This window comes from Sciurus vulgaris (assembly GCF_902686455.1).
Source record: "Sciurus vulgaris genome assembly, chromosome: 1".
NCBI classification, from domain to species: Eukaryota; Metazoa; Chordata; class Mammalia; order Rodentia; family Sciuridae; genus Sciurus; species Sciurus vulgaris.
In genome coordinates, this window is record NC_136461.1 from 22,501,360 (window position 1) to 22,529,100 (window position 27,741).

The window sequence follows — 27,741 nt, forward strand, 5'->3', positions numbered from 1 at the left end:
GAGCTACATCCCCAGCCCTTTTTCATTTTGAGGCAGGGTCTCATTAAGTTGCCCAGGCTGACCTCAAACTTGCAATCCTCTTTCTTGGCCTCCAGGTGGCTGGGATTATAGGTATGTAACTGTGCCAGGCTATTTTTCTTTTTATGTTTTGTAAGCTTTCTCCAATGAACAAATTATCATTTTTGTTGCTAAAAATATCTTAGTTATAATTAACCATTTTTCTTAATCTTTAGTTTTATTGCCAGAAACTTTAATATGTTAAATGTACATTTTAGGGCAAATTTTATATCTCTTTATTTTGAGGTGCATAACTGGGACCAGAGGTGTGTGCCATTGCACCTAGCTTTGGATAGCTAAATATCTTACAAAGTATACAAACTAGCCAAGTATGGTGGTACATGCCTGCAATTTCAGAAATTTGGGAACCTGAAGCAGGAGGATCACAAGTTCATGGCCAATCTTGGCAACTTAGCAAGATAGTCTCAATTAAAAAAAAAATAAAAAGGACTGGGATGAAGCTTAGTAGTAGAGTGCCTCTGGGTTCAATCCCTAGTATGAACAAGAAAAAGAATACAGAGGTGGGGAGTGTAGCTCAGTGGCAGAGTGCCTGTCCTGTGCTTGATATGTAGTACCGCAAAACAAAAACACAAAAACCATGCCTAGAGAAAGCAGCTTGCGAGGGCATTTGAGACAGAGGGATAAGGCTGTAGTTGAACTTAAGAGAGAAGTCATGAAGAAAGACTGTAAAGGATCTACTGGATTTGGCAACAGAGAGATCACTGATGGTTTTAAAGAGAGTCATGCCCACAAAACAATGAAAGCAGAGGTCAGACTATTAGAGGTGATATGGAATTGAGAAATAAAAGGGAAGTAAGGAACTAAAGAAAAATCTTCAGGGGTCTTCTCTTAAGTGTTAAGTGTATGATTCTAGAACCAAATTCTGTGTTTGAACTAAGTTTCCATTACTTATTAGCAGTGGAACCTTGGGTTATATTATTGTGCCTCTTTTTTTGGTACTGGGGATTGAACACAGGGGTACTCCTCCACCACTAAGCCACATCCCCAGACCTATTTTGTATTTTATTTAGAAAAAGGGTCTCACTGAGTTTCTTAGTGCCTTGCTGTTGCTGAGCCTGGCTTTGAACTTGTGATCCTCCTGCCTCAGTTGCTGGTATTATAGGCATGCATCACCATGCCAAGCTTATTATGCCTCTTTTAGCCTCAGTTTTTTCACCTATAAAATGGTATTAATATGTTTGTTTCAAGAGACAGTTGTGAACCTTAAATGAATGAATGATGCAGAGTTTAAGAACATCAAGTAAGCTCTTTTTGAGTGCTAGATGATAACAACATTATCACCACCATTATCCTGTTCCAAAATATTAGGCTGAAGGGGAAGACACATAGGGCAACAGCAAGAAAGGGTGTGTGACTGAAGGATGATCCCACCTATCTTCCCTAGAAGAGACCTAAGCATGATGAAATGTTAATGAGAAGAAAGGAAAAACACAGAAGTTAAAAACAGGATCTGGGCAAATGTATGGCATGGGTTTCTTGAGGAGGAAAGAAGGGTTGAAACCCTTCCACTTAAAGGATTACCTCTGGTAGGCAAGGACATTTCATCCACAGTAACTACAAAGGAGGTAAGGAGGGATGGGAATACAGTACAATCTCCAGGGAGGGACAACAGAGGAAGTTGGGTATTAACTAACATTGTTGTTAAATTCTTATGATAAAGCAGAATGTAAGGCCAAAGTCTCTGAGAGTCTCAAGAAAGCCAACACATAAAGGCAGACATGAACTGCGTAGCTCCGAAACAACATTGCACAACTGCTAGCACTAGCTACACTTCGGAATACTTTCAGGTGCTCTAATACACGAGGCTCTGTTAATAACCACCACGACCCTATGAGGCAGGTGCTGTTGTTTGATATTATTACCACCTTTGCTGTTCTCCTCAGACAACAGAGGCTTGAAGAAATAAAGTAAAGGAACTTGCTTGAAGTCACAAAACTAGAAAATGATGGAACTTGGATTAGAATCCAAGTCAATTACTTGAAAGCTTGGGCTCATGGTCTACTGTCTCCTTCTCCAAAATCATTACCTTCTCTTATTCTTAGAGAAGCTTAGGAAATTTCCTTTTCATAGTGTCGAAAAGAAACACACCAAGAGACGAGGGAAGGGAATCACAGACTGATTCACAGCTATCTCATTAGAACAAGACAGTTAAAAAAAAAAAGATTTTAAATGTCTTCTGGGAAGGAATGAAATGCATTCTGTATTTTCCACACAGACCCTCAGCCAGAGACTTCAGTCAAATTAACTGCCTTGTTCTTATACCAGAAACAATGTAACCTTTGATTTAGAAACTCAGTAAGGACAGGAGAGAAAGTTTCAAGTTACTACCTTCCTATTAGTTGGCATTGCGTGCCAAGGTACCACAGTCTCAGTTTGCAAAGACTTACTTCTGGGAGTGTATGGAAGTGAAAGGGAATTATAACATAAACATCATACATACCTTGATATCATTGTCTATTCCACCGGAGATAATCTGATCACTTGTGTCATTGAAGGTCACAGCTAACACCTGGTAAGTGTTCTGAAATGTCTGGATGGCTGCTTTCTTCCGGATGTCCCAAAGCTGAAGCACAGGAAAAGACGAATGTATCAGTAATGTCACTCTTATAAGTAAGCACACAGCTGGAAGTGGTGGCGCAGACCTGTAATCCCAGCGGCTCGGGAGGCTGAGGCAGAAGGATTGTGAGTTGAAAGCCAGCCTCAGCAATTTAGTTGGATGTCTCTAAATAAAATACAAAAAAGGACTAGGGATGTGGGTCAGTGACTTCATGTCCCTGGGTTCAAACCCTGGTACCAAAAAAAAAAAAAAAAAAAAAAATTATTCACACAGGATACCCCTAAATTCGAGGACCTTGTGGACACTGGCACTTCTCTAACAGGGACACAGAGGTCATTTTCAAATCATAACAAAATGTATTAGGCATTAAGAAAAAAAAAAAACCAAATGGAATCTAAAATGCTTACACTCATTCTTAGTCACTAAAAATAAATTATTAGAACTACATAAAAATAAGTAATAAATCATTTCACTTATATTTTTGGAAACTTAGGATCCTCCTGTCTTAACATCCTTGAGTGACTGTACCCTGTTCAGACTCTTCTTTCTTTCTTTATCTAGGTATTGGGGATTGAACCCAGGGATGCTTTAACACTGAGCCACAACCCCAGCCCTTTTTATTTTTTGAAACGTGTTCTCACTAAGTTACTCAGGGCCTCACTAAGTTGCTGAAGTTGGCCTCAAACCTGCGATCCTCCTGCCTCAGCCTCAAGTTGCTGGGATTACAGGTTTGTGCCCTTTGAAGGATGAGTTCAAAGGGTTTGCAGTTATTTTGCCTAACTTGAAACTCTTCTTGAAAACATTCAAAGGCAAATGTATTTGCCTTTGCTGCCTGGGGCAGGGAATAGGGCAAATGACAGACAAACCAAAAAGCTTGAGAGGAAAGGCTAGGGAAGAGAATGTGGGAAATAAGAGCTTTGAAAAGCCCTCATATATTCCTGAGGATCTGGGAAGGCCCTAAGCTCTCTCCTCCAGCTGACCCTCAGACTCTGTATAAGCAAACTGCCTGGCTGAGTTGAAGGCAGGCTCTGACACAGATATAGCCAATCTGGAAAGACTGGCAGAGTTTTTGTTTTCTAAGTGATTAAGGAAACCCCTGTCAATCACTAGCATATTGGAATGCTTATGGAGAAAGACTACAGTAGATACACAGGAGAAAGTATACAGACCTTACAAAATTGTTTTTTTAAAAAATCACTAAACAAACAATAACTACAATAAGCAACAACAACAAACTGAGTAGAATCTAATTTCCATTACTGTCACTTTATATCTAGTTTTCATCCAAAAATTATGAGTACGCAATGCAATAGAATACACATAGAAGAAAATAAAAAGAAACAGTCTTTTCAACAAATGGTTCTCAGACAACTGGATGACTACATGGAAAAGAATAAACTAGGGAGGAGTGTGGCTCTGTGACAGAGGGCTTGCCTAGCAAGTTTGAGGAAGGGCTCATTCCCTAGCACCAAAGGAAAAAAGAAAAGAAAAAGGCAGCTAGACCCCTGTCTCACATGATTTGCAAAATTTAATTCAACACAGTTCTGAGTTTAAATGTAAGAGATCAAACTATAAAAATTCTTGGAAGAAAACACAGCGGCCTTCATGACTTTGGATTTGGCAATGGATTCTTAGATGCAACATCAAAAGCACAGATGACAAATGCAAAAATAAACTGGACTTAAAAATAAACACATTCTAGGTAAGCACTCCACCTCTGAGCTACAACTCAGTCCCCCCAAAATGAACTCTAATTAACACAAAAATACAAACAGCCCAATCAGTAAATGAGCAGAGAACTTGAATAAACATTTCTTGAGCTAAAAAACTGTTTAATTACAATACCACTTTATACCCTCTAGGATATCTTAAAAACAACAACAAAAAAGCCCAATAGGGCAAGGGGTATAGCTTAGTAGTGCAGTGCATGCTTAGATGTATAAGACCTTGGGTTACATACATCTCCAGGAACCACCCCTGCCAAACAACAACAACAACAACAACAACAACAAAACAATAACCAGAATGTGGAGAAACTGGAATCCTCATATACTGCTGGTAGGAATAAAAATGGTGCTGCAGTTTTGGAAAAATCTGTGTATCTCAAAAAGTTAAACAAGAATTGTCACATGAGCTAGCAATCCCACTCCAAGGTATATATCCAATAGAAATGAAAACAGGTACTCAAACTAAAACTTATTCATTAATGTTCACAATGGCATTATTCATAATAAAGAATAATTTTCCATAATACTGAATTAATCATAATAGTTAAAAAGTGGAAACAACCCAAATATTCACCAACTGACCAATCGATAAACGTGTGGAATATTCATATGATGTAATATTTAGTCATAAAAAAGAATCTAGTATCAATACATCTTACAACACAGAGATCTGGAAAACAAGCTAAATGAAAGTAGCTGGACATGATAGGCCACATATGACTTTATTTATGTGAAATGTCCATATTAGGCAAATCAAAGAGACAAAAAGCAGATCAGCAGTAGCCAGAAGGTAGCAGAAAAGAGGGAGTAACTGCTAGATGGGTTTGGGGATCCTTTTAGGAGTGATGAAATGTTCTGGTATTGGATTATATCAATGGTTGCATGACAACGAACTAAAAGTCACCAAACTGTACAATTTTTGTTTGTTTTTTGGTAGTACGGATCAAATCTAGGGTCCCACACATGCTAGACAAATGTTCTACCACTGAGCCACATTCCCAGTCCTGTATACTTTTTAAGATGATTAAAATGATAAATTTTATGTTAGTTAAATTTTATCTCAAGTAAAAATATTACAGATGATTATCAGAAAATGTCACATGCAGAAAGGGCTGGTTCATGATACAGATACACAGGCGGAGGGGGGTGGATATTGGCTCACAATACAAAATATTTTCCTTAATGTGAGTTGGGATAAAAAGTGTTTCAAAGTTACTGTGTTTTGACTATCTAGTTAAACCCCAACTTTTATAGATAAGGAAACTAAAGCTTAAAGAAAACTGATTGATAAAGAATACTAGGAAGTCAACAGTAAAATGAAGACCAGAATAGTCAGATTTTACTATATGAATGTTGTATTAACCTCAAAGTATTGAAATGTATGGTTAATTTTTCACAATTATTAATAAATGCTTGTTCTTAAAAAATGAACACATATATTATTATTATTATTTGTGTGGTGCTGGGGATCAACTCTAGGGCCTTGTACATTCTATACAGGTGCTTTACTACCAAGCTATATCTTCAGCTCTTATATTCATTAAAAAAACTTTTTGGGGGGGAATTGAACTCGGGTGTGCTTTATCACTAAGCCACATCTTCAGCCCTTATTATTTTTTATTTTGAGACAAGGCCTCACTAAATTACTGAGGCTGGCCTTCAACTCGCAATCTGACTGCCTCAGCCACCTGAGACACTGGGATTTCAGGTGTGCACTACCATGTTTGGCTACACTTTTTAACTGGTACTGGGGATTGACCCAAGGGGTGCTTTACACTGAGCTACATCCCCCGCCCTTTTTATTGTTTATTTTGAGATGGGGTGTTGCTAAGCTCCCGAGGCTGGCCATGAACTTATCTTTTTGCCTTAGTCTCCAAAGTTGTTGGGATTTCAGGTGTGTGAAACCTTTCCTAGCTCCTACATTACTGTTATTATTTTGGGGAGTACTATGGATTGAACTCAGGGGCATTCAACCACTGAGTCACATTCCCAGTCCTATTTTGTATTTTATTTAGAGACAGGGTCTCATGGAGTTACTAAGTGCCTCGCTGTTGCTGAGGCTGGCTTTGACCTCATGATCCTCCTGCCTCAGCCTCCCGAGCCACTGGGATTACAGGCATGTGTCACTGCGCCCAGCCTGGCCTACGAGAAAACAAAGTCATTGAAAAGAAAGGAATCAACCATGGTATCTTAGAAAAGATCTAATGGGCTTAAATTTAATTTTCTGGTCAAAAAGTAGAGTTTGAGTAGGAGTGTGCCAATGCCAAGTTGTCTCTCCTTCTAATTCTCATGACTTAGGATGAAAAGCAGTTCCTATTTCATGGAAGCATGTTTCTCAGATAAATGGTCCAAAAAGAGTGCTTCACTTCTTTCCAAAGAACATATTCCCTCCCCAACTCCTCTAGCTTAAGAATCAAGTCCAAACTTCTTATCTTGGAATTCAAGGCCTTGATAATTTGATTCCCACATATCTTCTGAGCCTTACTACCATCTTTGTTTCAATATATATTCTCTATGCAGATGAAAACAATCTTTGTCTGTGTCCTAAAAGTTATGGTAGTCACTTAAAGTGTGGTTAAAATAATTTAGTTTCAGATAATTATCACTGTTAATAGACTTTAAATCTTTTTGTTATTGGGGAATCAACTCTGGGGCACTTAATCACTGAGGAATATCCTTAGCCCTTTGTAAAAATTTTTTAATTTTAAGACACGGTCTGGCTAAGTTGCTGAGGATGGCTTTGAACTTGTAATTCTCCCGTTTAAGCCTCCTCAGTTGCTGGGATAACAGGTGTACACCATTGCACTTGGCTAGATTTTTAAATTTTAAAATAGTGTTCAGAAAAGTAAAAAGAACATGAGGGGGGGCTGAAATCATTTGAGAGTAAATTGAAGACTTAATTCCTAATTACTCCCTACCTAATCTCAAGACAATCAAAAAGTTAAACACTGATACATTATTACTATCTGATCCTCAATGCCATTCAAGTTTTGCTACTTATCCCAATTATTTATTTTTGCATGAGAGTTCAGTTTGGAATCGTGCTAAATTACTTGACATGTTTTTTTCGTGTCCTTCAGATTTTCCTTGAGTTTTATGACCTATACACTTCTGAAAACCAGAGCTGTCACATCCCTCAATTTGGGATTGCCTGATGTTTCCTCATGATTAAAGTTATGCACTTTTGGTAGGAATATCACAGAAATGAGGCAGCATCCTCATTACATCCTATCAAATGGATCACAATTTGGTCTCATTACTAATAATGATAAATATGATCACTTGGTTGGATGTTCTTTTAAAATTTTTTTTTAGTTGGAGATGGGCACAATACCTTTATTCTATTTTTTTATTTTTATGTGATGCCAAGGACTGAACCCAGTGCCTCACATGTGCTAGGCAAGTGTTCTACCCCTAAGCCACAACCCCAGCCCCTAGGATGTTCTTTTGGACAAACTTTTTTGTATGAGGTGTTCTAGGTTCCTCTTAAAACACTTTTCTTGTCCCAGACCCGAAATAAGAGCCTTGGTTCCATTTGTTGGAGATGGTATTTAAAGACCAAGACCTAAACAGTAGGTATACTCATTGTTAATGGGTATACCTGCTGCTTGTAAGCTTTCTTAGTGGAGAGTTAGGCAATATATGTATACTTAGGTACACACATGCCTGTACACTCAAACATTCACATGTATTTTTTCGTACAACTATCTGTTTATGTATTGAATGTTAAAAGTTCACACTCACACTTGCAATTCAAATCCAACAGCGCATGATTCATTTTAGTTTTCTGCCTTTTTGTATCAGAAACTCCATTCTCTTGACAGTGAGAAGTCTGCCTATTATGTTAAATGTATTTATTTATTTGATCAACTTCCCATATGTAATCAATCTTCCATATCCTCTTTGATGCTTTGCCTGCATGAGTATATTCCTTTCTCTGCTTGAACTGTGAATCCCATCTTAGGCGACCCTGTAAGAGTCCCCTCCTCACCCAACCTGGGTCAGCCTCATCATTGCTCTGACTCTCTTCTCCAGGGATGTCATCGTCATTCTTTCAGTCTGACCTCCTACACTGAACTGCTTTCATGTTGTGTGGACATCCTCAGCTCAGGCTCTGACAGCCAGACTCCATCTCTACCACCACCACCATGAATAGGTGACACTTTCACCACATTAGGGCACTGAGCTAACTATCCTGTGTTATAGGGATGCCCTCCTTCCTGACTCCCTACAATGAACTGACCCTCATGGTATGGATATTCTCCTCACCTCACTTGGGTTTCTTCTGCCCATTCCCACTTCCAATCAGAACGCCTTCCTTGCTTTAGCCTACATAATGGCTTTAGGACTGAACTGTTCAGGAAAGGAAACAATTTATACATGTATATTATATTTTACTTAATTTTCCCCCCTTGCCACTATGGATTAAACCCAGGGTCTCAAACATGCTGAGCACATGCACAATCGCTGAGCTATATTCCCAGCCCTCATTTTTTTTTTTAACATTTAACATTTTAACAGTTTTTTTTTTTCTTTTAAACCAGGGGAAAGAATGAACTTGCAAAAAATAAGTGCTGGGTATGCAGCTCAGTCATAGTGCTATCTGAAACCTTTGCTTTCCATGATCTGTGACAAGTACAAAGCAACATGCTTTTCCCCCCTTAGATAAAATGATGTTATTTTATTCTTCTTTCTTTCTTTTTCTTTTCCTTTTTTTGTAGTGCTGGGGATTGAACCCAAGGCCTTGTATATATGAGGCAAACACTCTACCAACTGAGCTATATATATCCCCAGCCCTGATGTTATTTTATTCTTATACTTACAAACCTAGTAAAAGAAAACAACAAAGACTTCCAACTTGATAAGCAGCTAAAAAGTAAATATAAAAAGTTGTTTGAGCTGCCAGAAATTTGAAGTTTTCTGAATCTGCAAAAGCAGAACTTATCAACCTCAAATGGAAGAGAATGGCAGCATTTAGAAAGAACCTAATTGAGATGTCTAAACTGGAAATAAAGCATGCCAGAAACAATGTCTCCCTCTTTCACAGCTACACTGACTTGGTCAAGAACTGATGTGCCTTTTCTCTGAAAGAAACAAAAGTGAAAACCATATTATCTGCCGTTAAATCATTACCGTAGAATATGATTAGCTTTGACTTTAGTTTTAAAATTATGTGAATAAATATTTTGATTTCTAAAAATCCTCACACTTAAAACCATGTTGCTTTAAAAATTATTTTATTGCATGCTACCAGGACATAACTCATCTTCTCCTTATGCATTTAATACCTCAGAGTGTGAAGAATCTAAATACCGGATTCTCCTCTGGTTTGTCTTCAGCTGTTTAAGAAAGAGTATAGAAGATATGTGCCTTCTGGAAACAAGTAAAAGCAATCACCTGGCCCATATCCCAACCTACTATGTCAAGGAGGTGCCAGATCAACAAATTAACAACAGATACTTGTTACAGCTAACAGACATTCCACACTTTCATGAGGTGTTTTTTTCCTTGGTTCTTGAGTCACTTCAAGAGTCTGTGTAATAACAAGGGCAAGACAATTTCATTCATATAAACCCTTTGCAGTTCCATTTTTGTAGGGGTATATATAGAAACAAATGGCCTGCTTTAGAAGATGACTGCACAAGAAAGATGTAAGCTTTTCCCCCCCGATGTTGGGGGAATGAGTGTTCAGGTTTTTATTTTTATAGCGTATACCATAAAATAATAAACCATTATAAAAAAAGTTGTTTGATGATGCCTTAAATACAAAAAATATATTAAAAATCAAAATAAGCAACTGTACTAAAAAAAGCAGTCATCTTTTGTCCATTAAAAAACATTACCTTGATAAGTGGATGCTGATCCATAGTGGGGAGGTAGGTAGGGAAGAATGAAGGAACTTTGGATTGTACAAAGGGAAGTGAGGGGAGGGTTGGGAAGGACAGTAGATTGAGACAGACATTATCCTATAATAAGTATAAAAAAAATTTAAAAAAAAATCATTGTCAAAAAAAAGAGGGTTGGGGATGTAGGTCAGTTGGTAGAGTGCTTGCCTCACAAACACTGAGGCCCTGGGTTCAATCCCCAGCACCGCAAAAAAAAAAAAAAAAAAAAGATAATTTAAAAAATAAAAATAGAAGTTGTTAAAAAATTACCTTGAGCAGTAGTTATAATGATTCCAATTCATGGTCAATTAAAAAAAGGAAACTGAAAGAAAGGAAGACAGGACAGACATAAAATTTTTTCTAGTATTAGGAAAAAAAAAGCTAAAGAGGGACAGAAAGATAAATACGAGAATGAAGAGGTTAAAAAATGAAAGAAACTGAGAGGAAAGGGAAAGCACAAAAACAAGTTCCTAGATATTTATCACAGAAGGTCCTCAATAATGTTTGTTAACATAACTCATTAGGGCATTTCTATTTCTTCCAGTGTTTTACAATGCCAATTAGCAAATAGCCACTGTTAAGATTCTTCCAACAGTCACTCTGAAATCTCAGTGTTTCAGGAGAGTGAGGCAGGAAGATCCCAAGTTCAAAGTGAGCCTGGACAATGTAGTGAGAATATCTCCAAATGAAAAGTAAAAAGCGTTGGGGATATAGCTCAGTGGTAAACAAACAAACAAACACACACATATTTATCCAACTCCAGTATGCCTAATTTAGGACTCTGAGCTTAGAAACCAATCCTAAGCCACAGAGTTTCCTTTTAGCCAAACATCAAGGGTACACCAACTGTTTGCTTAGCATTTGAGGCCCTGGGTTCAAGAAAAAAAAAAAAAAGTAAAAATGCAGCAATCAAAATCAAAAGGTTATTGTTGTTTTTTAGGTGCACTCCTTCAAAGCTCCCTTGTTTAATCATTAAAATCCAACAGACAGCCAAACAGTGCAAAGAAGAAGGGAACCCCCTGATGCTATGAAGCAGTGTGTCCTTGTGTACCTGACACACAAGTTGATGTCTCTATGTCTCATTTTCTTCACTTGTAAAATGATGATGCTGGATGAGTCAGTGGCTCCTAAAATGTCAGACCTACTGTAACAAATCACTTGAAGAACACCTTAAAAATTCCGATGCCCATTCCAGAGCCACTGAAACAGAATCTCTGGGTAGTTTGACAGGTTCTAATACACAGACAGGTTGGAAACTATTCAGACTAAATGACTTTTAAATTCCTACCTTGGGCTACTAGAACCATTTACGGGGCTTTTTGTATGTCTGTAATTTCACAATAACCTCGTAAGACATTCATATGGCTGTCGGTGTTCTACAAATTAAGAAACTGAGGCTCAGAAAATTGAGCTGCTCAAAGCCACACAATTAACAGCTGAGCCAAGAATCAAATTCATGTGGTCCACTTTGTTCCAAGTAGTAATTTATTCTATGGTTCTAATATAATTCTGTAGGGTAATTAGGGTAATTAAAATAGTGCCTATTATTTTAAATGGGGAAAAATGTCAAGGATCTGTTTTGGAAACTGCTAAAACTGTTTTGCAGAGGAGGGTGAAGCCTAGCTGGGAAGGTGGGATAAGGTTCACACAGACCAAGAACACCTACCTTTACTGTACCATCATCACTGCCAGTGCAGACAAGCTGGGGGCCTCTCCTGGCTGGATAACAGGAATTCACAAAGGAAGTATGTCCCTTCAGCCTTTTAACCCTCTCTCCTGTTTCACTGTCCCATACGGCCACAGTTTTATCTGTGGATGCTGAGAAGAGCATACTAGGAGGTAAAAGGAAGAACACAAAAAAGTAAGTGGAGACCAATAATAACAATCTATCTTTCCCACTTGCAAAAATGAGACAGATTCTTCCAGATCACTGACTATCGTTTTTGGTATGCCTTACACTACTTATGGAAATCAGACTCATGTTCTATACTCAATGAAGTTTAAAAATATTTCCTTCTGAGTCCCCATGATACATTACATGCCTGTTACAGCAGATCTCAATCTTTTCCTCCTTTGTGATAGCTAACATGTTACAGATAAGACATCCTTTCACTTGGAAATGTTCGATCAGTCCCTGCTGCAGTAGAGGTTAAGACAGAATGTAGCAATTCTTCATCTGAGTAATGCCAATCCTTTCTCTAAAAACTAAAGTTTTTATTTTGTCTATAAGAATAAATTCTAAGTTAAGCCTGATTTAAAAATCTGCTTTTACTTAAAATGCATACAGTGCTATATACCAGTAGATGGAGCATCCCAAGATGCTAAGAGGTCAGAAATGTAAAATAAATCAACATTCACCAAATACCTACCAAATTTTTATAACCAAATCCCTATATTATCTACAGATATTCTAAAAGCATGAAGTTATAATGTTTATAATAATAGAGATTAAGTGAACACTGTTAGGGAAAAAAAAATCAGTATACAGGATCATACAAGATAGGCATGGTGGCACAGGCCTATAATCCCAGCACCTCAGGAGGCTGAGGCAAGAGGATCACAAGTTCAAAGCCAGCCTCAGCAACTTAATAAGGCCCTGAGTGATACCTGTCTCAAAATAAAAACAATAAAAACAGGCTGGGGATGTGGCTCAGTGGTTTAAGTGCCTCTGGGTTTGATCTCTGGTATGGGGTTGAGGGGGGCTGTACATATCACTAACAATATACCAAAACTAAATGTGTGTGTGTGTGACTGAACTTTGAATTCTGGGGTGCTTTACTGCTGAGCTACATTCCCAGCTCTTTTATGGAGTCAGGGTCTTTCTAGGGTGTCTAAGTTGGCCTCAAAATTGTGATCCTCCTCCTCAGCTTCCCAAGTAGCTGGGATTATAGGTACACACCAACAAATCAAGCAAAAATAAAGTTTGGATAGGAAAATCTTTAGAAAAACATTAATAGTGACTATCTTTGAGCTGGGTGCAGTGGTGCATGCCTATAATCCCAGTAGCTCAGGAAGCTGAGGCAGGAGGATCGAGAGTTCAAAGCCAACCTCAGCAAAAGTGAGGCACTAGGGAACTCAGGAAGACCATGTCTCTAAATAAAATACAAAATGGAGCTGGGGATGTGATTTGGCGGTTGAGTGCCCCTGAATTCAATCCCTGGTACCAAAAAAAAAAAAAAAAAAAAAAAAAAAGTGACTATCTTGGTATGGCAGGAACATGCACTTAAAAAATCTGCTTTATTTGGTTTCTCAAAATTGCATTTTATTACTTTCATAATGAAAGTAGCTAATTTCTACAGATAAAATTTTATTTTGTTTTACATCTGATAAAACAAATCTGTCTGACCTATTAATATGCTAGATGATGATGCATTTATAATTGCATACATAGACAATAAACACCTCATTTGGAAATAAGGACAATCAAATAGCTATCCAAAATGTAGCAGAAGGTCAGAAGGCAAAAAAGATCTCATACTGAGGTATCAGTATGAGAAGCAGCTATCATGCAGTATACCCACCTGCCATCTGTGTTATAATGCAGTTCCATCACTGCTCCACTGTGTCCTTTCAAAGTAGCATAGTTATCACAGTCACCATAGACATTCCATAACACTGTTAAGGAGAGAGGGCTTCTGTGAGCATTAATATGCAAAAGAAAGCACCTATGAAAGGTTACCCGTAGCTTGGCATGGTAGTGCATACTTGCAATTCCAGCTTAGGAGGCTAAGGTCAGCTTCAGCAATTTAGTGAGATCCTGTCTCAAAATAAAAAAGGGCTGGGCATATAGCTCAGTGGTAGAGTGCCCCTGGGTTCAATCCCCCAGTAACACACACAAAGAAAGAAAAAATAAAAGAAAAAAAATAAGTTATGAAATAACCAGAAGTACGGATCTGAAATTATTCTCCCTTGAAACACTACTGATTCAAGAAAGTGGACCAACTTTGACACTACAATAAAAATAATGGCAATATTTTTATAATTGATAAGGTAAAAAGAAAAAAGATATAGTTCTTAAAAATTTTAAATTTTTTCCCTGTAATTTTAAAGATGTTGACACCTACTTATCTGTTCTGAGCCTGCAAAATGACAGACTTATAGAAAACCTAGGAATCTACAACTTGAAGGTCACGTGGCAATGACATTGTATTACATTTACTCATTTCACACTTAGTAAGTAACTACTACATGTCAGGTGCTGGAATAAATGAAAGGACACAGTTCTTATCTTCAGGGAGAATGGTCAAGAAAAGGCATGAAGAGATATTTATGGATTATCTACCTAGATAAAATATATATGTATATATGGATAGATACCTATAGATTTGAAAGTCATTTTTCTGCTAACAACTGTTTCTAGCTTGTCTAATGAAATTAAGCATATAAATACTGATAACTCATAGAAGTTCTACAGAGGGCTAGGGAGATAGCTCAGTTGGTAGAGTGCTTGCCTTGCAAGCACGAGGCCCTGGGTTCAATTCCCAGCACCGCAAAAAAAAAAAAAAAAAAAAAAAAGTTCTACAGAGATCCCTAAGTCTTCCAGATGCTTGCCTACTGGTAAGAATAAGGATCACAGGACTAAAACATCCAAATCAAAATTGGCAATAAAGACAAACAATCTACTCTGAGGCAGCGTTAAAAGAAAAAACCCAAAGGACTCATTTTATCTCATTAATCGTTTAATTATGAGATAATGAAGAATGAAGCCACAAGAAAAAGTGAGATAATTCTGTTATGTTCTCTCTTGCTTTTTCTCAAGACTCCCTTCTTCATCTTTTTTTTTTTTTTTTAATTTGTTTAATTAGTTATCCATAACTCATCTTTTTTTTCCTTTTTCTTTTTTTGGTATTGGGGATTAAACCCAAGGGTGCTTTAATACTGAGCTATATCCCTAGTCCTTTAAATGTTTTATTTTGAGAAAGTCTTGCTAAGATGCTTAGAGTTTAAGTTGTTGAGACAGGTCTTGAACTTCCAATCTCTTGCCTCAGCCTCCCTAGTTGCTGGGATTATATGCATGTGCCACTGTGCCTAGATGACTCCCTGCTTCAAAGTGATTTTTCCTCCCCTCCCCCACCATTTTTTGTTTTGGCAGTGCTAGTGATTCAGTCCACAGCCTGTACATGCTAGGCAAGTGCTATCACTGGGCTATTGTACCAGCCTGATTTTTCTACTTATTTTTCAAAAGTGGGTATTCCTCATTAACAGCTAAGAATCTGACAGCAGAACCCAATGATATACAGGTAGATTATCTGAGTAGGTAACTATTTTAGGATCCTCTCTTCCATTGTATATGCTAAGATTCAGCGTATGGATCAAGAAGAAGGTCTCATTCCTTTGAGAAAGGAAAGTTCTCTTTCCTCATAAACCTGTTAAACCCAGATTGTTGTCTTGCTAAATAAAACATCTGCCTTCATGAGGAATCTCAAACCACAGTCAATTCACTTTTCTAACTAGAAGAATAGTTCCTTCTTTCTGTATTTACCACATGGACTCCAAATTCTACACCCAAGTGATCATTCAACATTTTTATGCCCTGATTTTGGCATGTTAGCCATGTAATTTATGTTGCTAATTTAGACTGATAACTTCTGTGCTATCCAAAGTTTAAAAAAAAAAAAAAAAAAAAAAATCACTATTTGGCAGACAGCAATTATTCCAGATTCAAAAACTATGTCTTACATATCAGTCGGTCAAATCCTGCAGATGCTAAGGTGGATCCATTTGGGTGAAACTTGCAGCAGTACACTTCTCCTTCATGTCCTGAGAGCAGCATGATTGGGGCTTGAAGGGAGGAACATCTTGGAGGTCCCTACACAAAAGAGAGGTATGAGGTAGCGAGCCACTGCATACAAGCAAAGGAGGCTGCAAAATTGCAGAGTAGGGAGTGAAGGGAAAAGATCAAGCAAATGATTAAGAAGATTTCATGATTTAGAGAAATACAGCTCTGCTCACATAATTCATGCCCCTACTTTGATACCCACTTGAACATTCCAGTAGAAATAAGGATTTCGATTACTCTGAATGAAATGCAAAGTCACCGGAAAGTTTTCAGCAAAAAGTAATGTGATGTTCAGAAGGATGCCCCTGGCTGTTAGATTGATAATAGATTGTCCACACAAGGATAAAAACAGAAATATAAGGCCCCTTTTGCAACAACGCCAGATGAGACAATAATGACTTAAGAGCTCAGTGGTTGACTCAGGCCTGTAATCCCATCTCAAGAGACTGAAGCAAGAGGATCTTAAGTTCAAGAACAGCCCAAAACTTAGTGAGGGTCCAACCAACAATTTGAAAAAATGGGGCTGGGAATGTGGCTCAGTGGTAAAGTGTCCCTGGATTCAACACCTAGTGACAACAACAACAAAATGTGAGACCACGAGGTAGTGATAGTGATGGAGTTGGATAAAGTGGCAGTAATTCTGTATATATCTAGATTTTTTTTTTTTCTTTTCTTTTCTGAGACAGGGCCTTACTCTGTTGTTCAGACTGGCCCCAAACTCCTGGGTTCAAGCAGTCCTCCTGCCTAAGCATCCCAAATAGCTGGGATTACAAAGTACACAGGCCACCACCAGGCTTATGCTTATGGAGATCTTTGGACGACCATGCCAGCAGGATTTGCTGATAGGTTGATTGAGATGTTGAGAGAAGAGGGGACATATACTTCCTCATCTGAGCCTATTAGTATAGTAAGAGAAGTGTGATCACCTCTGTTTTACAAGAAAGACAGTTAGGAGTATGGATTCCAATTCAAAATCTACCCCTTATTTGATAAGGGTTTGTTTCCCCACCTCCAAAGTAAAGTAACAGTTTCTAACTCTTATGCCGTTACCAAGACTAATATAGACTTCATATACGAAACATAGCACAAGCATCAATGAATGTTACTGTTCATTCAGATGCTGTTACTAACACTAGTGCAGCGAAGTAAACGGAAAAGCAACTTGCCCGAAATCCCAAAGCGAGCCAACATCATTTATATCCCTTCCTCTTTCCCTCACTGTTCAGTCGTCCATTCTACAAACTTCTTTGAAAAAAAAATTTTTTTTTTTTTATGTCGCAATATTTAGGATGCAGAAGCCTGGGCCCTGATTGTGAGCCTAAGGTTTTTAGATTAATTTCAATGCCACCTCACAGGGCGATCGAAAGGTTGAGAAAGTGCCTCAAACAGGGAAACATGTACGGAGCATCCACGTGATATTGGTTGCTTTTATTGCCTTTATCTGTTTTAACTTCAGGTACATTCTCGCCCCGCAGTGCGGGATCATCAGGTACCAGCGTTAGGAGGTGAGGGAGATGAGCTGAGGGCCGAAGGCCACCTGCCTTTTCACTTACCGCTTGCAGCAAAGCTCCCGGCGTCCCCTGCTGCTGCCCCGCTCCGGGTCCCGACCCCGCGGCTCCCAACAGTAACTCATGCCGCTGCCGCTTGACTGGGACCAGCGGCAACTCAGGGCCCTTACGCTTCTGCTGTTCTATCATGGCGGTACCCGCTGTCCTCAGCGCCGCCACTGACCGCGCCGACAACTTCGGGCGGCCTGCGATTGGCTCGGATTTAGTCCTTCCTCCAGAACTTCCGATTTGGGGAAGCCAATCGGCTTTCAATATTCCCCTCTTGCACCGCCCTCTGAATGCTCTCTTGTTATTGGTCCTATTTTTCTGACGTCACGAGAGCGCCATTCCAGGATTGGTGAGCGGAGCTGGCATCCCTCCTAGGCGCGCTGTGTCTTGTGGGTGGGAACGCTCTGACTGGGTTCGGCGTTTCGGGCAATACGGCGGCGGGGAGAGCAGGAGCTGACGCTAAGTGAGTTTGAGGGAAAGTCGGGGTGGGTGGCTCCTCGAATCTGGAGGCAACGCCAGGCTTTGCGGCCTGAGCCTGCCATTCTCAGCTGAAGGCCCGGAGAGCAAGGGGCGGGAAGCGGGCCCTGGAATAGTCCCCTTGCAGGCAGGAGCAGAACTTTGGGGTCTCTAGCGGCAGGACTGAGACCCTGCTGCTGCTGCTGCTGGCCCTTGATGTCTGCTGCCTTCGACGGGCGCCTACTATGTCCAGCCCTTTGCCTGGCGTTCCCGGCAAGAAAGGCCAGTCTCCCAGCCTACTGGGGGGCCCCCCTCTGGCTGCGGAGGCCGACCCGCTTCTGCCACTGATTTTACAGTCATTTATTACAGCCTCATGTACACCCCCGAGAGAGAAGCGACGAAGGAAACGTCCAAGTCCTTCTCCAGGGCACAGCCTTATTGAGCGAGATTCGTTCCCCGGAACCAGGTCTTTTCCTCAGTCAGCCTACTGCCGTTTATTGTGCAGAGCGTTCGGGGATACATCCTGAGCCAAGCGTGGTCCCGATCCTCAGGTGGTTAGAGTGTGTTGGGAAAAACATGTTAAATAGTGAGCTCACTAATAAATTCAAGTGCTACTCAAGAAAGATCCCTGATGCTCTTGGGATCTAAGTAAGCAGGAAGGCTTTTCTGAGGAAATGATGCCTGAGCTGATATCTGATGGAAGAATTCTGATTACACGGAAGGAGGGGAGGGCAGAGGTCCCATATCAGTTGCGAGGAGTATTAAAACAAAGAGCCAGTGTGGCTGGTATAAAGAGATTGAAGGGGAGTATGGTACATGATGAAGCTGGAGGTGGTAGAGATTAGGCCTTGCACGAATTTGTAGCTTTTACTTTTAAAAGGAGAGAGTTTTCCCTCCTCTGGGCAGTGGAGCTTAATGGTGTGAACACGTTGGGGTGAAGGGAGCCCTAGTGGATACGGATAGATCACTTAGAACATGCAGTGATCCTGGTCAGAAATGTCAATAGAGACTGAGATGGTGATGGAACTGCAGAAAATTAGACAGATTGTAAAGTATATGGGGGATAAGTGGATAAAAGGATTTGGTGATGGATTGGATTCAGAGAATAAAGAGAAAAATAGCTTCTAGGTTTCTGACTTATGCAGTTGAGTATATAATGGTAGTAATCACTGAGATAGGGGACACTAGAAGGTGACTAGTGATCTGTTTTGTTTTGCTTTAGGTACTGGGGATTGAACCCAGGAATGCTTTTCCTCTACCTGCTGAGCTACCTCCCTCTAAGTTACTGAGACTGGCCTCGAACTTGGTATCCTCCTGCCTCAGCCTCCCAGGTTGCTGTGATTATGGGCATGTGCCTCTGTGCCTGACTGACACCAGTTTTTTGTCCTTCATGGTTTTCTGGGGGAGGTTGTTGATGACATCGAGGAGGCAGTTTGAAATAAACCTTTGGTTCTCAGCATAGAGATTTGTGTTGGAAATATAAACTTGAGAATAATTTGCATATACGTGATAATTGAGCTATGGGTGTGGATAAAGTCAACTAAGAACTTTGAATTTTTTCAACATGGCAAAGAACAGATGAATGAACCAACAGGAGAAATGGAAAAGGAAGAGATAGGAGGACTCAAAGAATGTCTCAGGAGCAAATGAATGGTCTGTGATAGAAATTCCTAGACAGTATTTTTTATACATAAAATTATAAAGAGGAGGAGAGAATCTTGTAGCTGAAGAGGATGAGGTTATCAAAGATCGAATTAAGAGAGCAGTGGAGAAGTGGAATATATGAGAGAAATTGGATCACTGATAGTATAAGATTTGTGAGAACATGGTAGTGGGTGGGGCCCAATATATAGGTAGAGGGATCAGTTTGTGGAAGATGGACAGTTTCTTCATTTAACAGACGGGAAGAAAGGAATGAAGGCTATAGATATAGGTTGTATGTTTGCTATTCATAAAGTGAGTTCCCTGTCTCATAGCTTTTATTTTCTCTGTAAAGGAGGAAATGGGAACATATACTTAGAGAAGATCAGAGATTTGTGAATATTACAGATTTGAAAGTCATTGTAGAGTGTGGGATAATGAACTTACTAAAGAAGTGAATTGCTGGGCAGAGTTAAGGGCCCATTTGAGGTTGGAAATCAAAATTTTCCAGCACATAAGGCTGTTTAGTGCATGCATGGAGAAAACCTATGTACTATGGCAAGGACTGTGGATTTTCAATTCCAGCCTTTAGTGCCATTGTTTATTGAAAGAGCTGGAAAGCTAAAAACTATTTTCTAGACTCCCTTGCACTTAAGGTGGGAATTTAATTTGGAACTGAGTTAAATGCAGAAAGAAAAAGCGTTTGAGGCACCCAGTTTTGCTGACAGAGATGGCAGTGGCAGTGAGTTTCTCTAGTCAGCAGCTTCCTGGTTTGGTAACTTTCTGCAGTGATAGCCATAATCATCATCTTTTTTTATTTGTTTTTTTTTTTTTTTTTTTTTTTTTTTACGTATACATGACAATAGAGTATGTTTACATATTATACATACGTGGAGTATAACTTCCCATTTCTATGGAGCCATAATCTTAATCATGACAAAAGCGTTGTTATTTTGTGGGTTAGGAATTGTTTTGGGAAATTTTGCCAAAGCCTATTTCTATAGTGCTTCCAATAATTTTGGTAATAAAATCTGTGGTAAATTGCTTTCTGCTTAACCTAGCGCTACAGTGGATACTGCTGTCTGCAACTATACCCCACTGGGGTAGGGATGTTGCCAGATAGGCAAGCTATAAAAACAGAGAGTTCAGGGTATTTATTGTTAAAGTGCTGGAGCTATGGAATCTAAGATGGATTGGGAGAAAAGAAAAGAAAAAAGAAAGGGCTGATAGATTGGAAGAAAATAAAGGTGAATAGAACGGGGTTCTAATGTGATTGAAGAACAGTATTCTCTGTTTGAAGGCTTCCATTTATCCTAAAAGGTCTGCCTACTCTGTTGCCATATCTGAAATTTCCCTCCTTTTCCCAGGTTCTTTCTTCCTTGCTACTACTTCAGTACTTTATTGAATTACAATTCGTTATCATCCCTGTCAGACTAGGAACTGTTTGAGGACTGAAACTGTGTTTAAAAGGTGACTTAGGGCTGAGGATATAGCTCAGTTGGTAGAGTGCTTGCCTAGCATGAAAAAGGACCTGGGTTCAATCCCCAGCACCACCAAAAAAGAAAAAAAAAATGTGTCTCTTCATATAAAAGGTGACTTAGGGGAGTGGGGTTTTGGCTTAGTGGTAAGGCACTTGTCTAGTATGTATGAGGCACTGGGTTTGATTCTCAGCACTCCATATAAATAAATGAATAAAGTAAAGGTCCATCAACATCTAAAAATATATATATATTAAAAAAAAAAAAAACCAAAAGATTACTTGGTATGTGTGACTCTTGGAATGGCCTAAAATGTCTCTTTCTAGCCATGTGATTTGGACATGTTACTTCATTCCTATAAAACATGTAGATATTTTGTAGAGTTGTTTCAGGTGTTTAAATAGTTTTATAAAGCATGGAATGTTACATATAAACACTTAAATGTACTGAATTGATTAATTAATTAACAATAGGGTAAAATTAAATACTTGTATGTATTTATTTATTTTTGCTGGAAATCAAACCAAGGACCTTACACATGCCAGGCAAGCTGTCTAGCACTAAGCTATACCCCCAGCCCCAGTAGTTTTAGTATTTTAGTAGACAGTTATACAGTTCAGTGTGTCTTACTTACATGGTGCTTGGGTACTGGAGATTTGGAGAAGGAGGATGTGATGATGTGGAAGACAAGAGTGTGCTTGCAAGAATTGGAAAATCTAGAAGGGAGGAAAGATATTCATTAGTTCTGATGTGACTCCCATATCTATCATTCATAGTATTTTTTTTTAAATCATGAGCAAGTTACTTAACTTCTCTTTATGTGGTGCTGAGGATTGAACCCAGTGCCTCACATGTGCTAGGCAAGTGCTCTGCCTCTCAGCTACAACCCCCAGCCCCATGTCTTCATTTTTCAAAGTGGTAATGATAATTGCATAGAGGTGGTCAAAAAGAGAAATTAACTGAGACAATTAAAGCTCTTAGATTAATATTGATTAATACATGGTAAATATGAAGCACTCATATATTAGCCATTATTATTAGAGAACTTTGAAGGTAACTTAGGAATAATTGACTGAAAGAGTAGTGTGTGTTAGTAGAGTAAGTACTAGTCCTGGATTCTAATGTCAATATTGTTAATTATGAGCAGTCTTTGTCAAGTCACTTCACTTGTCTTAGCCTGTTTCATTTATATAAAGCAGTTAGCTCAATGATCTTCATAATTCCTTTCAGCTTTTACATTTTATGAGCTTGCTTTTTGTGTTTTATCCTAGCTTTTTACTCTTCTTCCTGTTTCCTACATCTGAACATTTTCTCAACAGTTGCACAAATGGAGTTTGCATAGTCACTCAAGAAATTTGGTGGGACAGAGGAAGGTTTAGCCACCAGTTCAGTGTTTGTAGGTCTCCCATTTGCTGACCCATCTAACATTCTATGGCACCTAGTTCCTTCTTCTATATCTTTCCCTACTTATAGGTGGCATATAGTAGGCCTGAATCTCTTATTCAAAAACACTTTGAGTACCTATACTATACCAGGACATGAAATTAAATAAGAAATAGTCCTTGATTTTTTGCTTGAATGAATGGATTCAGACCTTACTCATTCTAGACTCTTTCATGAACAATTTTCTTCTGATTACTCCTCATTGATTTATCTCATGATGGGACCTTGATAGTGTTAGAGCTGAACTCTATATTTGGATGTGAACTGTAAATGCTGGAGGCAGTGTAGTATGGTGGATAAGAATGCAAGCTCTCAAGTCATTATTCTTCATAGCCAGTATTTTTAATAAGTGAACTCTCCTCTCAATTCAAACAATGCATGCCAGTTTCCTTCTTAGGCTTCCATTCTATAGGAGTAACAAACAGGAGGTCTTTAAATACTAGCTCTTTATACTTTTCTCACAGCAGAAATCTGTAAAGAACAACTTAAGTTCCTTTCTATTGTACTTTCTATGACTTTGTGTGGAGAACAAGTAATAGACTTAATATGTTTGAGTTCATTTTAGATGTCCCAATTGCTGGTGCTTCTGTTACCAATAAGTTTAGGGTTCTTCTACTCAGTCTGGATAGAAATTACAAAAAGTCTGAGTGCAGCTCTCTTAGCATTAGCAGCTCTAAGCTCTGGATGCCACTGGCTCTCAGCTCATGGTGTTAGCTGCTCTCCCAGCTGTTTTCAGTAACTCCTAGCAGCTCTCAGCAACTGGAGCTCATAGTGCCCAGCACCTCTTAAGCAGCTCTCAGCAGCTCTCTGCTACCAGCCATTCTTAGTGCTAGCTGTCCTTTCCAACTCTTAATGTAAACAGCTCAGCCTGCTCAATCAGAGATAGAAACCATGAATGGGCAAAATAAAACCATCTGAAAGAGTCTTTATTTGGGTTGTGCTACATTGTAAGGGAGAGCAGTGCATGGGATGGAGGTTCCCAGATGGACCCCATGCTGCTTATATATCACATGGGTAGGCCCACATGTGCACAGACTTCTGTCTGCTGATTGCAGATTTCTGCACTCTCATGCCAGTCTGGGGAAGTATATTGGACTGGCTTGCCCTGGCTGTCATGAGTCACCACCTCAAGGACTGGAATGGGTACATCTGAAATGGCTGCAGGGTGGGCAGAGACATCTGGAGTGGCTATGGCCAAAGTGAAGTCTCCTGGGGCAGTTACTGGGTGTCCTGCACAGCTGCTCCTGAAGGTAATGTCTCCTTGACAAATATGATTGATGTGATTGCTGCAGCAGCTGCAGAAGTTTCAGGTGACTGAGTGGCTACTGTGGATCAACTGCCACTGCAGAAGCAGTGGAATTGATTCAGTCTAATTGATGCTCACATAGAAGCAGTGGCATGAACTCAGCTTGCCACAATAATTGCAGAAGCGGCAAGATGCTGATGTAGGTCCCTATCTTCCCTGACCCAATTGTAGTAACTGGGGTTAGTGTCTGTCATTCCAGGTGGCAAGGTTCAAACTTGATCCCCTCTGTGCCTCCTCCTCATCTCACCAGCCTTGCACGACTGCCTAGCTGTACCCCAAGCAGTCCTGGTAGTGAATGCAATTGATCTGTGGACTTACGGTCAAGGCACAACAACCAGCTGCCCATTTCTACTGGCCCTGTTTCAAAATAAAAATAAAAAAGGACTGGAAATGTAACTCATTGGTAGAGGGTTCAATCCTCAGTATAATATAATAAATTATATAATATAATAAAATATATTAAATATAATCCAAAATATAATAAAAATCTATTTTTAGGTACTATCTCTGATCTACCAAATTGTAATATTTATTATAATTTGTTGTGATCTGTTTTCAACACAATTCATAAATAGTTAAATTTGGTGTATCCAACAATGAATTATTATTTAGGCATTAGAAAAGTATGTGTGTGTGTATGAATTGGTGTAATATATTAGGCAAAGAACTGGGGATGTAACTCAACAGTAGAACACTTCCCTAGCAGTCGTGAGGTCCTGGGTTCAGTCCTTAGCACCACAAAATAAAAGTTATAAATATATTATGTAAGAAAATGGCTGTTAGTGATTAATGATTCACTTAAAAATCCACTTCTTAGCCAGGCATGGTGGTGTAAATCTGTAATCCCAGCAACTGGGGAGGCCGAGGCAGGAGGATTACAAGTTTAAAGCCAGCCTCAGCAACTTAGCAAGATCTTGTCTCAAAATAAAAAATATATAAAAAGGGCTGGAGATGTGGCTCTGTGGTTAAGCATCCCTCGATTCAATCCCTGGTATCAAAATAACAAGAACAAAACACTATGTAAGTGTAACGCTAGCTTCAGCAACTTAGTGAAACCTGTCTCAAAATAAAAATGACTGGGGTTGTAGCTCAATGGCAGAGTGCCTCTGTTTTCAATCTCCAGTACCACGAAAGTAAATAAATAAAATTAAATTACTGCTTCTGCATATAAACAAACCTTAAAGAATGTAAACCACATTAAATTATGGATGGTATTTTCTTCATTATTCATGTATTAACTTTACCTGAACTTTTAAAATGAGTAAATGTATTTTAATTTAATAATAATAATAATAATAAAACTTTTTTAAGAGGCATATTTATTTAGAAAGCAGATATACATTCATGGAAGAATGTAGGCCATCTTTAGAGGGAGAGACAGCAGTTTTTCTCTTTTTGATTTCACTTCATACTTAACTCCTAGCATAGTGGCTGGGAGTATAGTTCTGGGGTTTCCCAGAGTTTGACTGTACCATTTACTGGGTTTTATTGTTGGGAATTGAACCCAAGAGCTTTCTACAAGTTTGCTACATCCCCAGCGCTTTACAAAACTTAAAAACTTTTGTTTTTAGGGTCTTGCTTGACCAGGCTGGCCTTAAATGCAATCATTCTACCTCATCCTCCCAGGTCACTGAGATTACAGACATTTGCCACCATACCTTTCTCTCCTTGCTGGCTTTTGGACATAGGCTTAGTAATGATTTCTGAAAGCCTTGCTTTTCTCATTGATATAATATAATATAATAATAACAATAATAAAAATAGAATCTTCCTATATCTTGAGAGTTTTGAGGATTAAATGGCATTACATGTTCACTGTTTAACACAGTATCCTGTACATAGTAAGTGCTTGGTAAGTGTTGGCTCCTATTACTATTCTATTTTTCTGAGGTTCAGGAAAATGTACTCCCTTTCCTCCAAAAGCCTTCCCCTGGCAAAAGAATAGCAACAATAGCAATAAATTAACAAACAACAAAACTAGTAGTCTAAAGGCCTTGAGAACTAGCATAATAAGATAAAGGGGCAAGCATGGTGGTGTACACCTGTAATCTCAGTGACTCAGGAGGCTGAGGTAGGAGGATCGAAAGTTTGAGGCCAGCCTCAGCAACTTAGCAAGACCCTAAGCAATTTAGCAAGACTCTGTCTCAAAATTTAAGAAAATAAAAAGGACTGGGTATATCGCTCAATGGTAGAGGACCCCTGAGTTCAATCCCCAGTACCAAAAACAAACAACAAAAAAACCCAGCCAACAACAAACAAAATAAGATAAAGTTTTCCAAAACTCCCCAAATTAGAATAGACAAAAGAGATTTGGACTAAAGTCCATGGTGTTAAATCTCATTTTATAGAGGTAAACTGTGGACTGCATATTCATTTCTTTAATGTAGATGTCTTCCTAATTGTTGCTTATTCTTTTGTAACAGGATACTTGAGTTAGCTTTAGCAGAAGAGAAATGGAGGAGCCGTAGAACATTAAGGATGAATTCAGGAAGACCTGAGACCATGGAAAACTTGCCTGCTCTCTACACTATTTTCCAAGGAGAGGTATAGTCTTTTATTCTTTGTAAATCTCTTTTACAGGTTGCTAAGAATAGATTGAGTGAAAGCAGGGCTCGGATGTAGCTTAGTGGCAAAGCATTTGCCTTGCATTAGCGAAGCCCTAGGTTTGACTCCCCAGTTCCAAAAAAGACCAAAAAAAAAGAACCCCACCAAAAAAAAAAAGATAAAAAAAAAAAAAAGAGTGAAAGCAGCCGGCTTTGATGTTCCTATCTCTTTAAGACTTTCTCATGATCATTGTGGTTAAATGAGAAAGGCCAGTGGAGCATCTGACCACATATACTTCCTCTGAGCTGCAGACATTTAACTGCATGTTGACATCCTTATTTGGATTCATTATAACATCTCTAATTTATATTTTAAATTGAATTTTTCTTTCTTTAAATATTTTCTTTTGTTGTTGATAGACCTTTTTATTTTATTCATTTTATTTATATGTGGTTCTGAGAACCAAACCCAGTGCTGCACACATGCTAGGCAAGCGCTCTAGCTCAAACCGCTTGAATTTTTTTTTTTTATTTTTATTTTTTTATTTTAGTTGTAGGTGGACCCAATACCTTTACTTTATTTTTATGTGGTGCTGAGAATTGAACCCAGTGCCTCACATGTGCTAGGCATGTGCTGTACCACTGAGCCACACCCTAGCCCAAACCCCTTGCATTTTTAATTTTTATCACCAAATCTGTTTCTTTTCTAGTCTTTTTCATTTCAGCCAAAGAAACCACTTTCCATTCAAGTACTTAAGCTGGAAATCTGGATATTATCCTTGATTTCACTTCTCAATTTGATCTTGATTTCCCCTTCCTCTCCAGTCCATCCACAAGTCTTAATAATACTTCTTCAACCTCATTAGTTCAAGCTCTTCATATTGTCTGACCCTTACAAGGATCCCTACTTTTATTGTAACCCCTCTTCAGTCTGTTCTTCACATCACAGCCAGAATAGCCTCTTAACCACTGAGCCACATCCCTAGCCCTTTTTTATTTTTTATTTTATTTTGAGACAGCATCTTGCTAAGTTGTATAGGGCCTCACTAAGTTGCTGAACGTGTAGTCCTCCTGCCTCAGCCTCCCCAGCTGCTGGGATTATAGGTGTGCACCACCACACCTGGCAATCACACTGTTTTGACAGTTTGTTCATTGGATATGACTTGCTTTCTTTGAAATTCTTTTGAAATATTGCAGTCCAAGCTACGAGTACCATGAGGGAAAACAGACTCAATAAGTGTCCTCCAAAACTGACAACAGTGATAAACAAAACAGGCAAGAGAGTCAGTCTG

At 39.0% G+C, this 27,741-nt stretch overlaps 2 protein-coding genes across 5 annotated transcripts in view; one reads left to right on the forward strand and one right to left on the reverse strand.

The window, feature by feature from the left end:
- SNRNP40 (small nuclear ribonucleoprotein U5 subunit 40) overlaps window positions 1-17,766 on the reverse strand; it is a 32,053-nt gene extending 14,287 nt beyond the window's left edge. The window contains exons 1-5 of the mRNA XM_079114640.1: window positions 17,580-17,766; window positions 15,927-16,056; window positions 13,769-13,862; window positions 11,914-12,079; window positions 2,519-2,641 (exon numbers count right to left, since the gene is read on the reverse strand). Of these exons, the coding sequence (XP_078970766.1) occupies window positions 2,519-2,641; window positions 11,914-12,079; window positions 13,769-13,862; window positions 15,927-16,056; window positions 17,580-17,723 (657 nt within the window). The 5' untranslated portion in view covers window positions 17,724-17,766. The remainder of the gene's footprint in view (window positions 1-2,518; window positions 2,642-11,913; window positions 12,080-13,768; window positions 13,863-15,926; window positions 16,057-17,579) is intronic.
- Window positions 17,767-17,925: 159 nt separating this feature from the next.
- ZCCHC17 (zinc finger CCHC-type containing 17) overlaps window positions 17,926-27,741 on the forward strand; it is a 47,998-nt gene continuing 38,182 nt past the window's right edge. The window contains exons 1-3 of one of the 4 annotated variants that reach the window (XM_079114782.1): window positions 17,974-18,045; window positions 19,261-19,369; window positions 26,330-26,450. In XM_079114782.1, the coding sequence (XP_078970908.1) occupies window positions 26,385-26,450 (66 nt within the window). In that variant the 5' untranslated portion in view covers window positions 17,974-18,045; window positions 19,261-19,369; window positions 26,330-26,384. Of the gene's footprint in view, window positions 18,046-19,260; window positions 19,370-24,746; window positions 24,927-26,329; window positions 26,451-27,741 lie in introns of those variants that run through there. The other 3 variants (XM_079114783.1, XM_079114781.1, XM_079114780.1) reach the window with 3 other exon arrangements.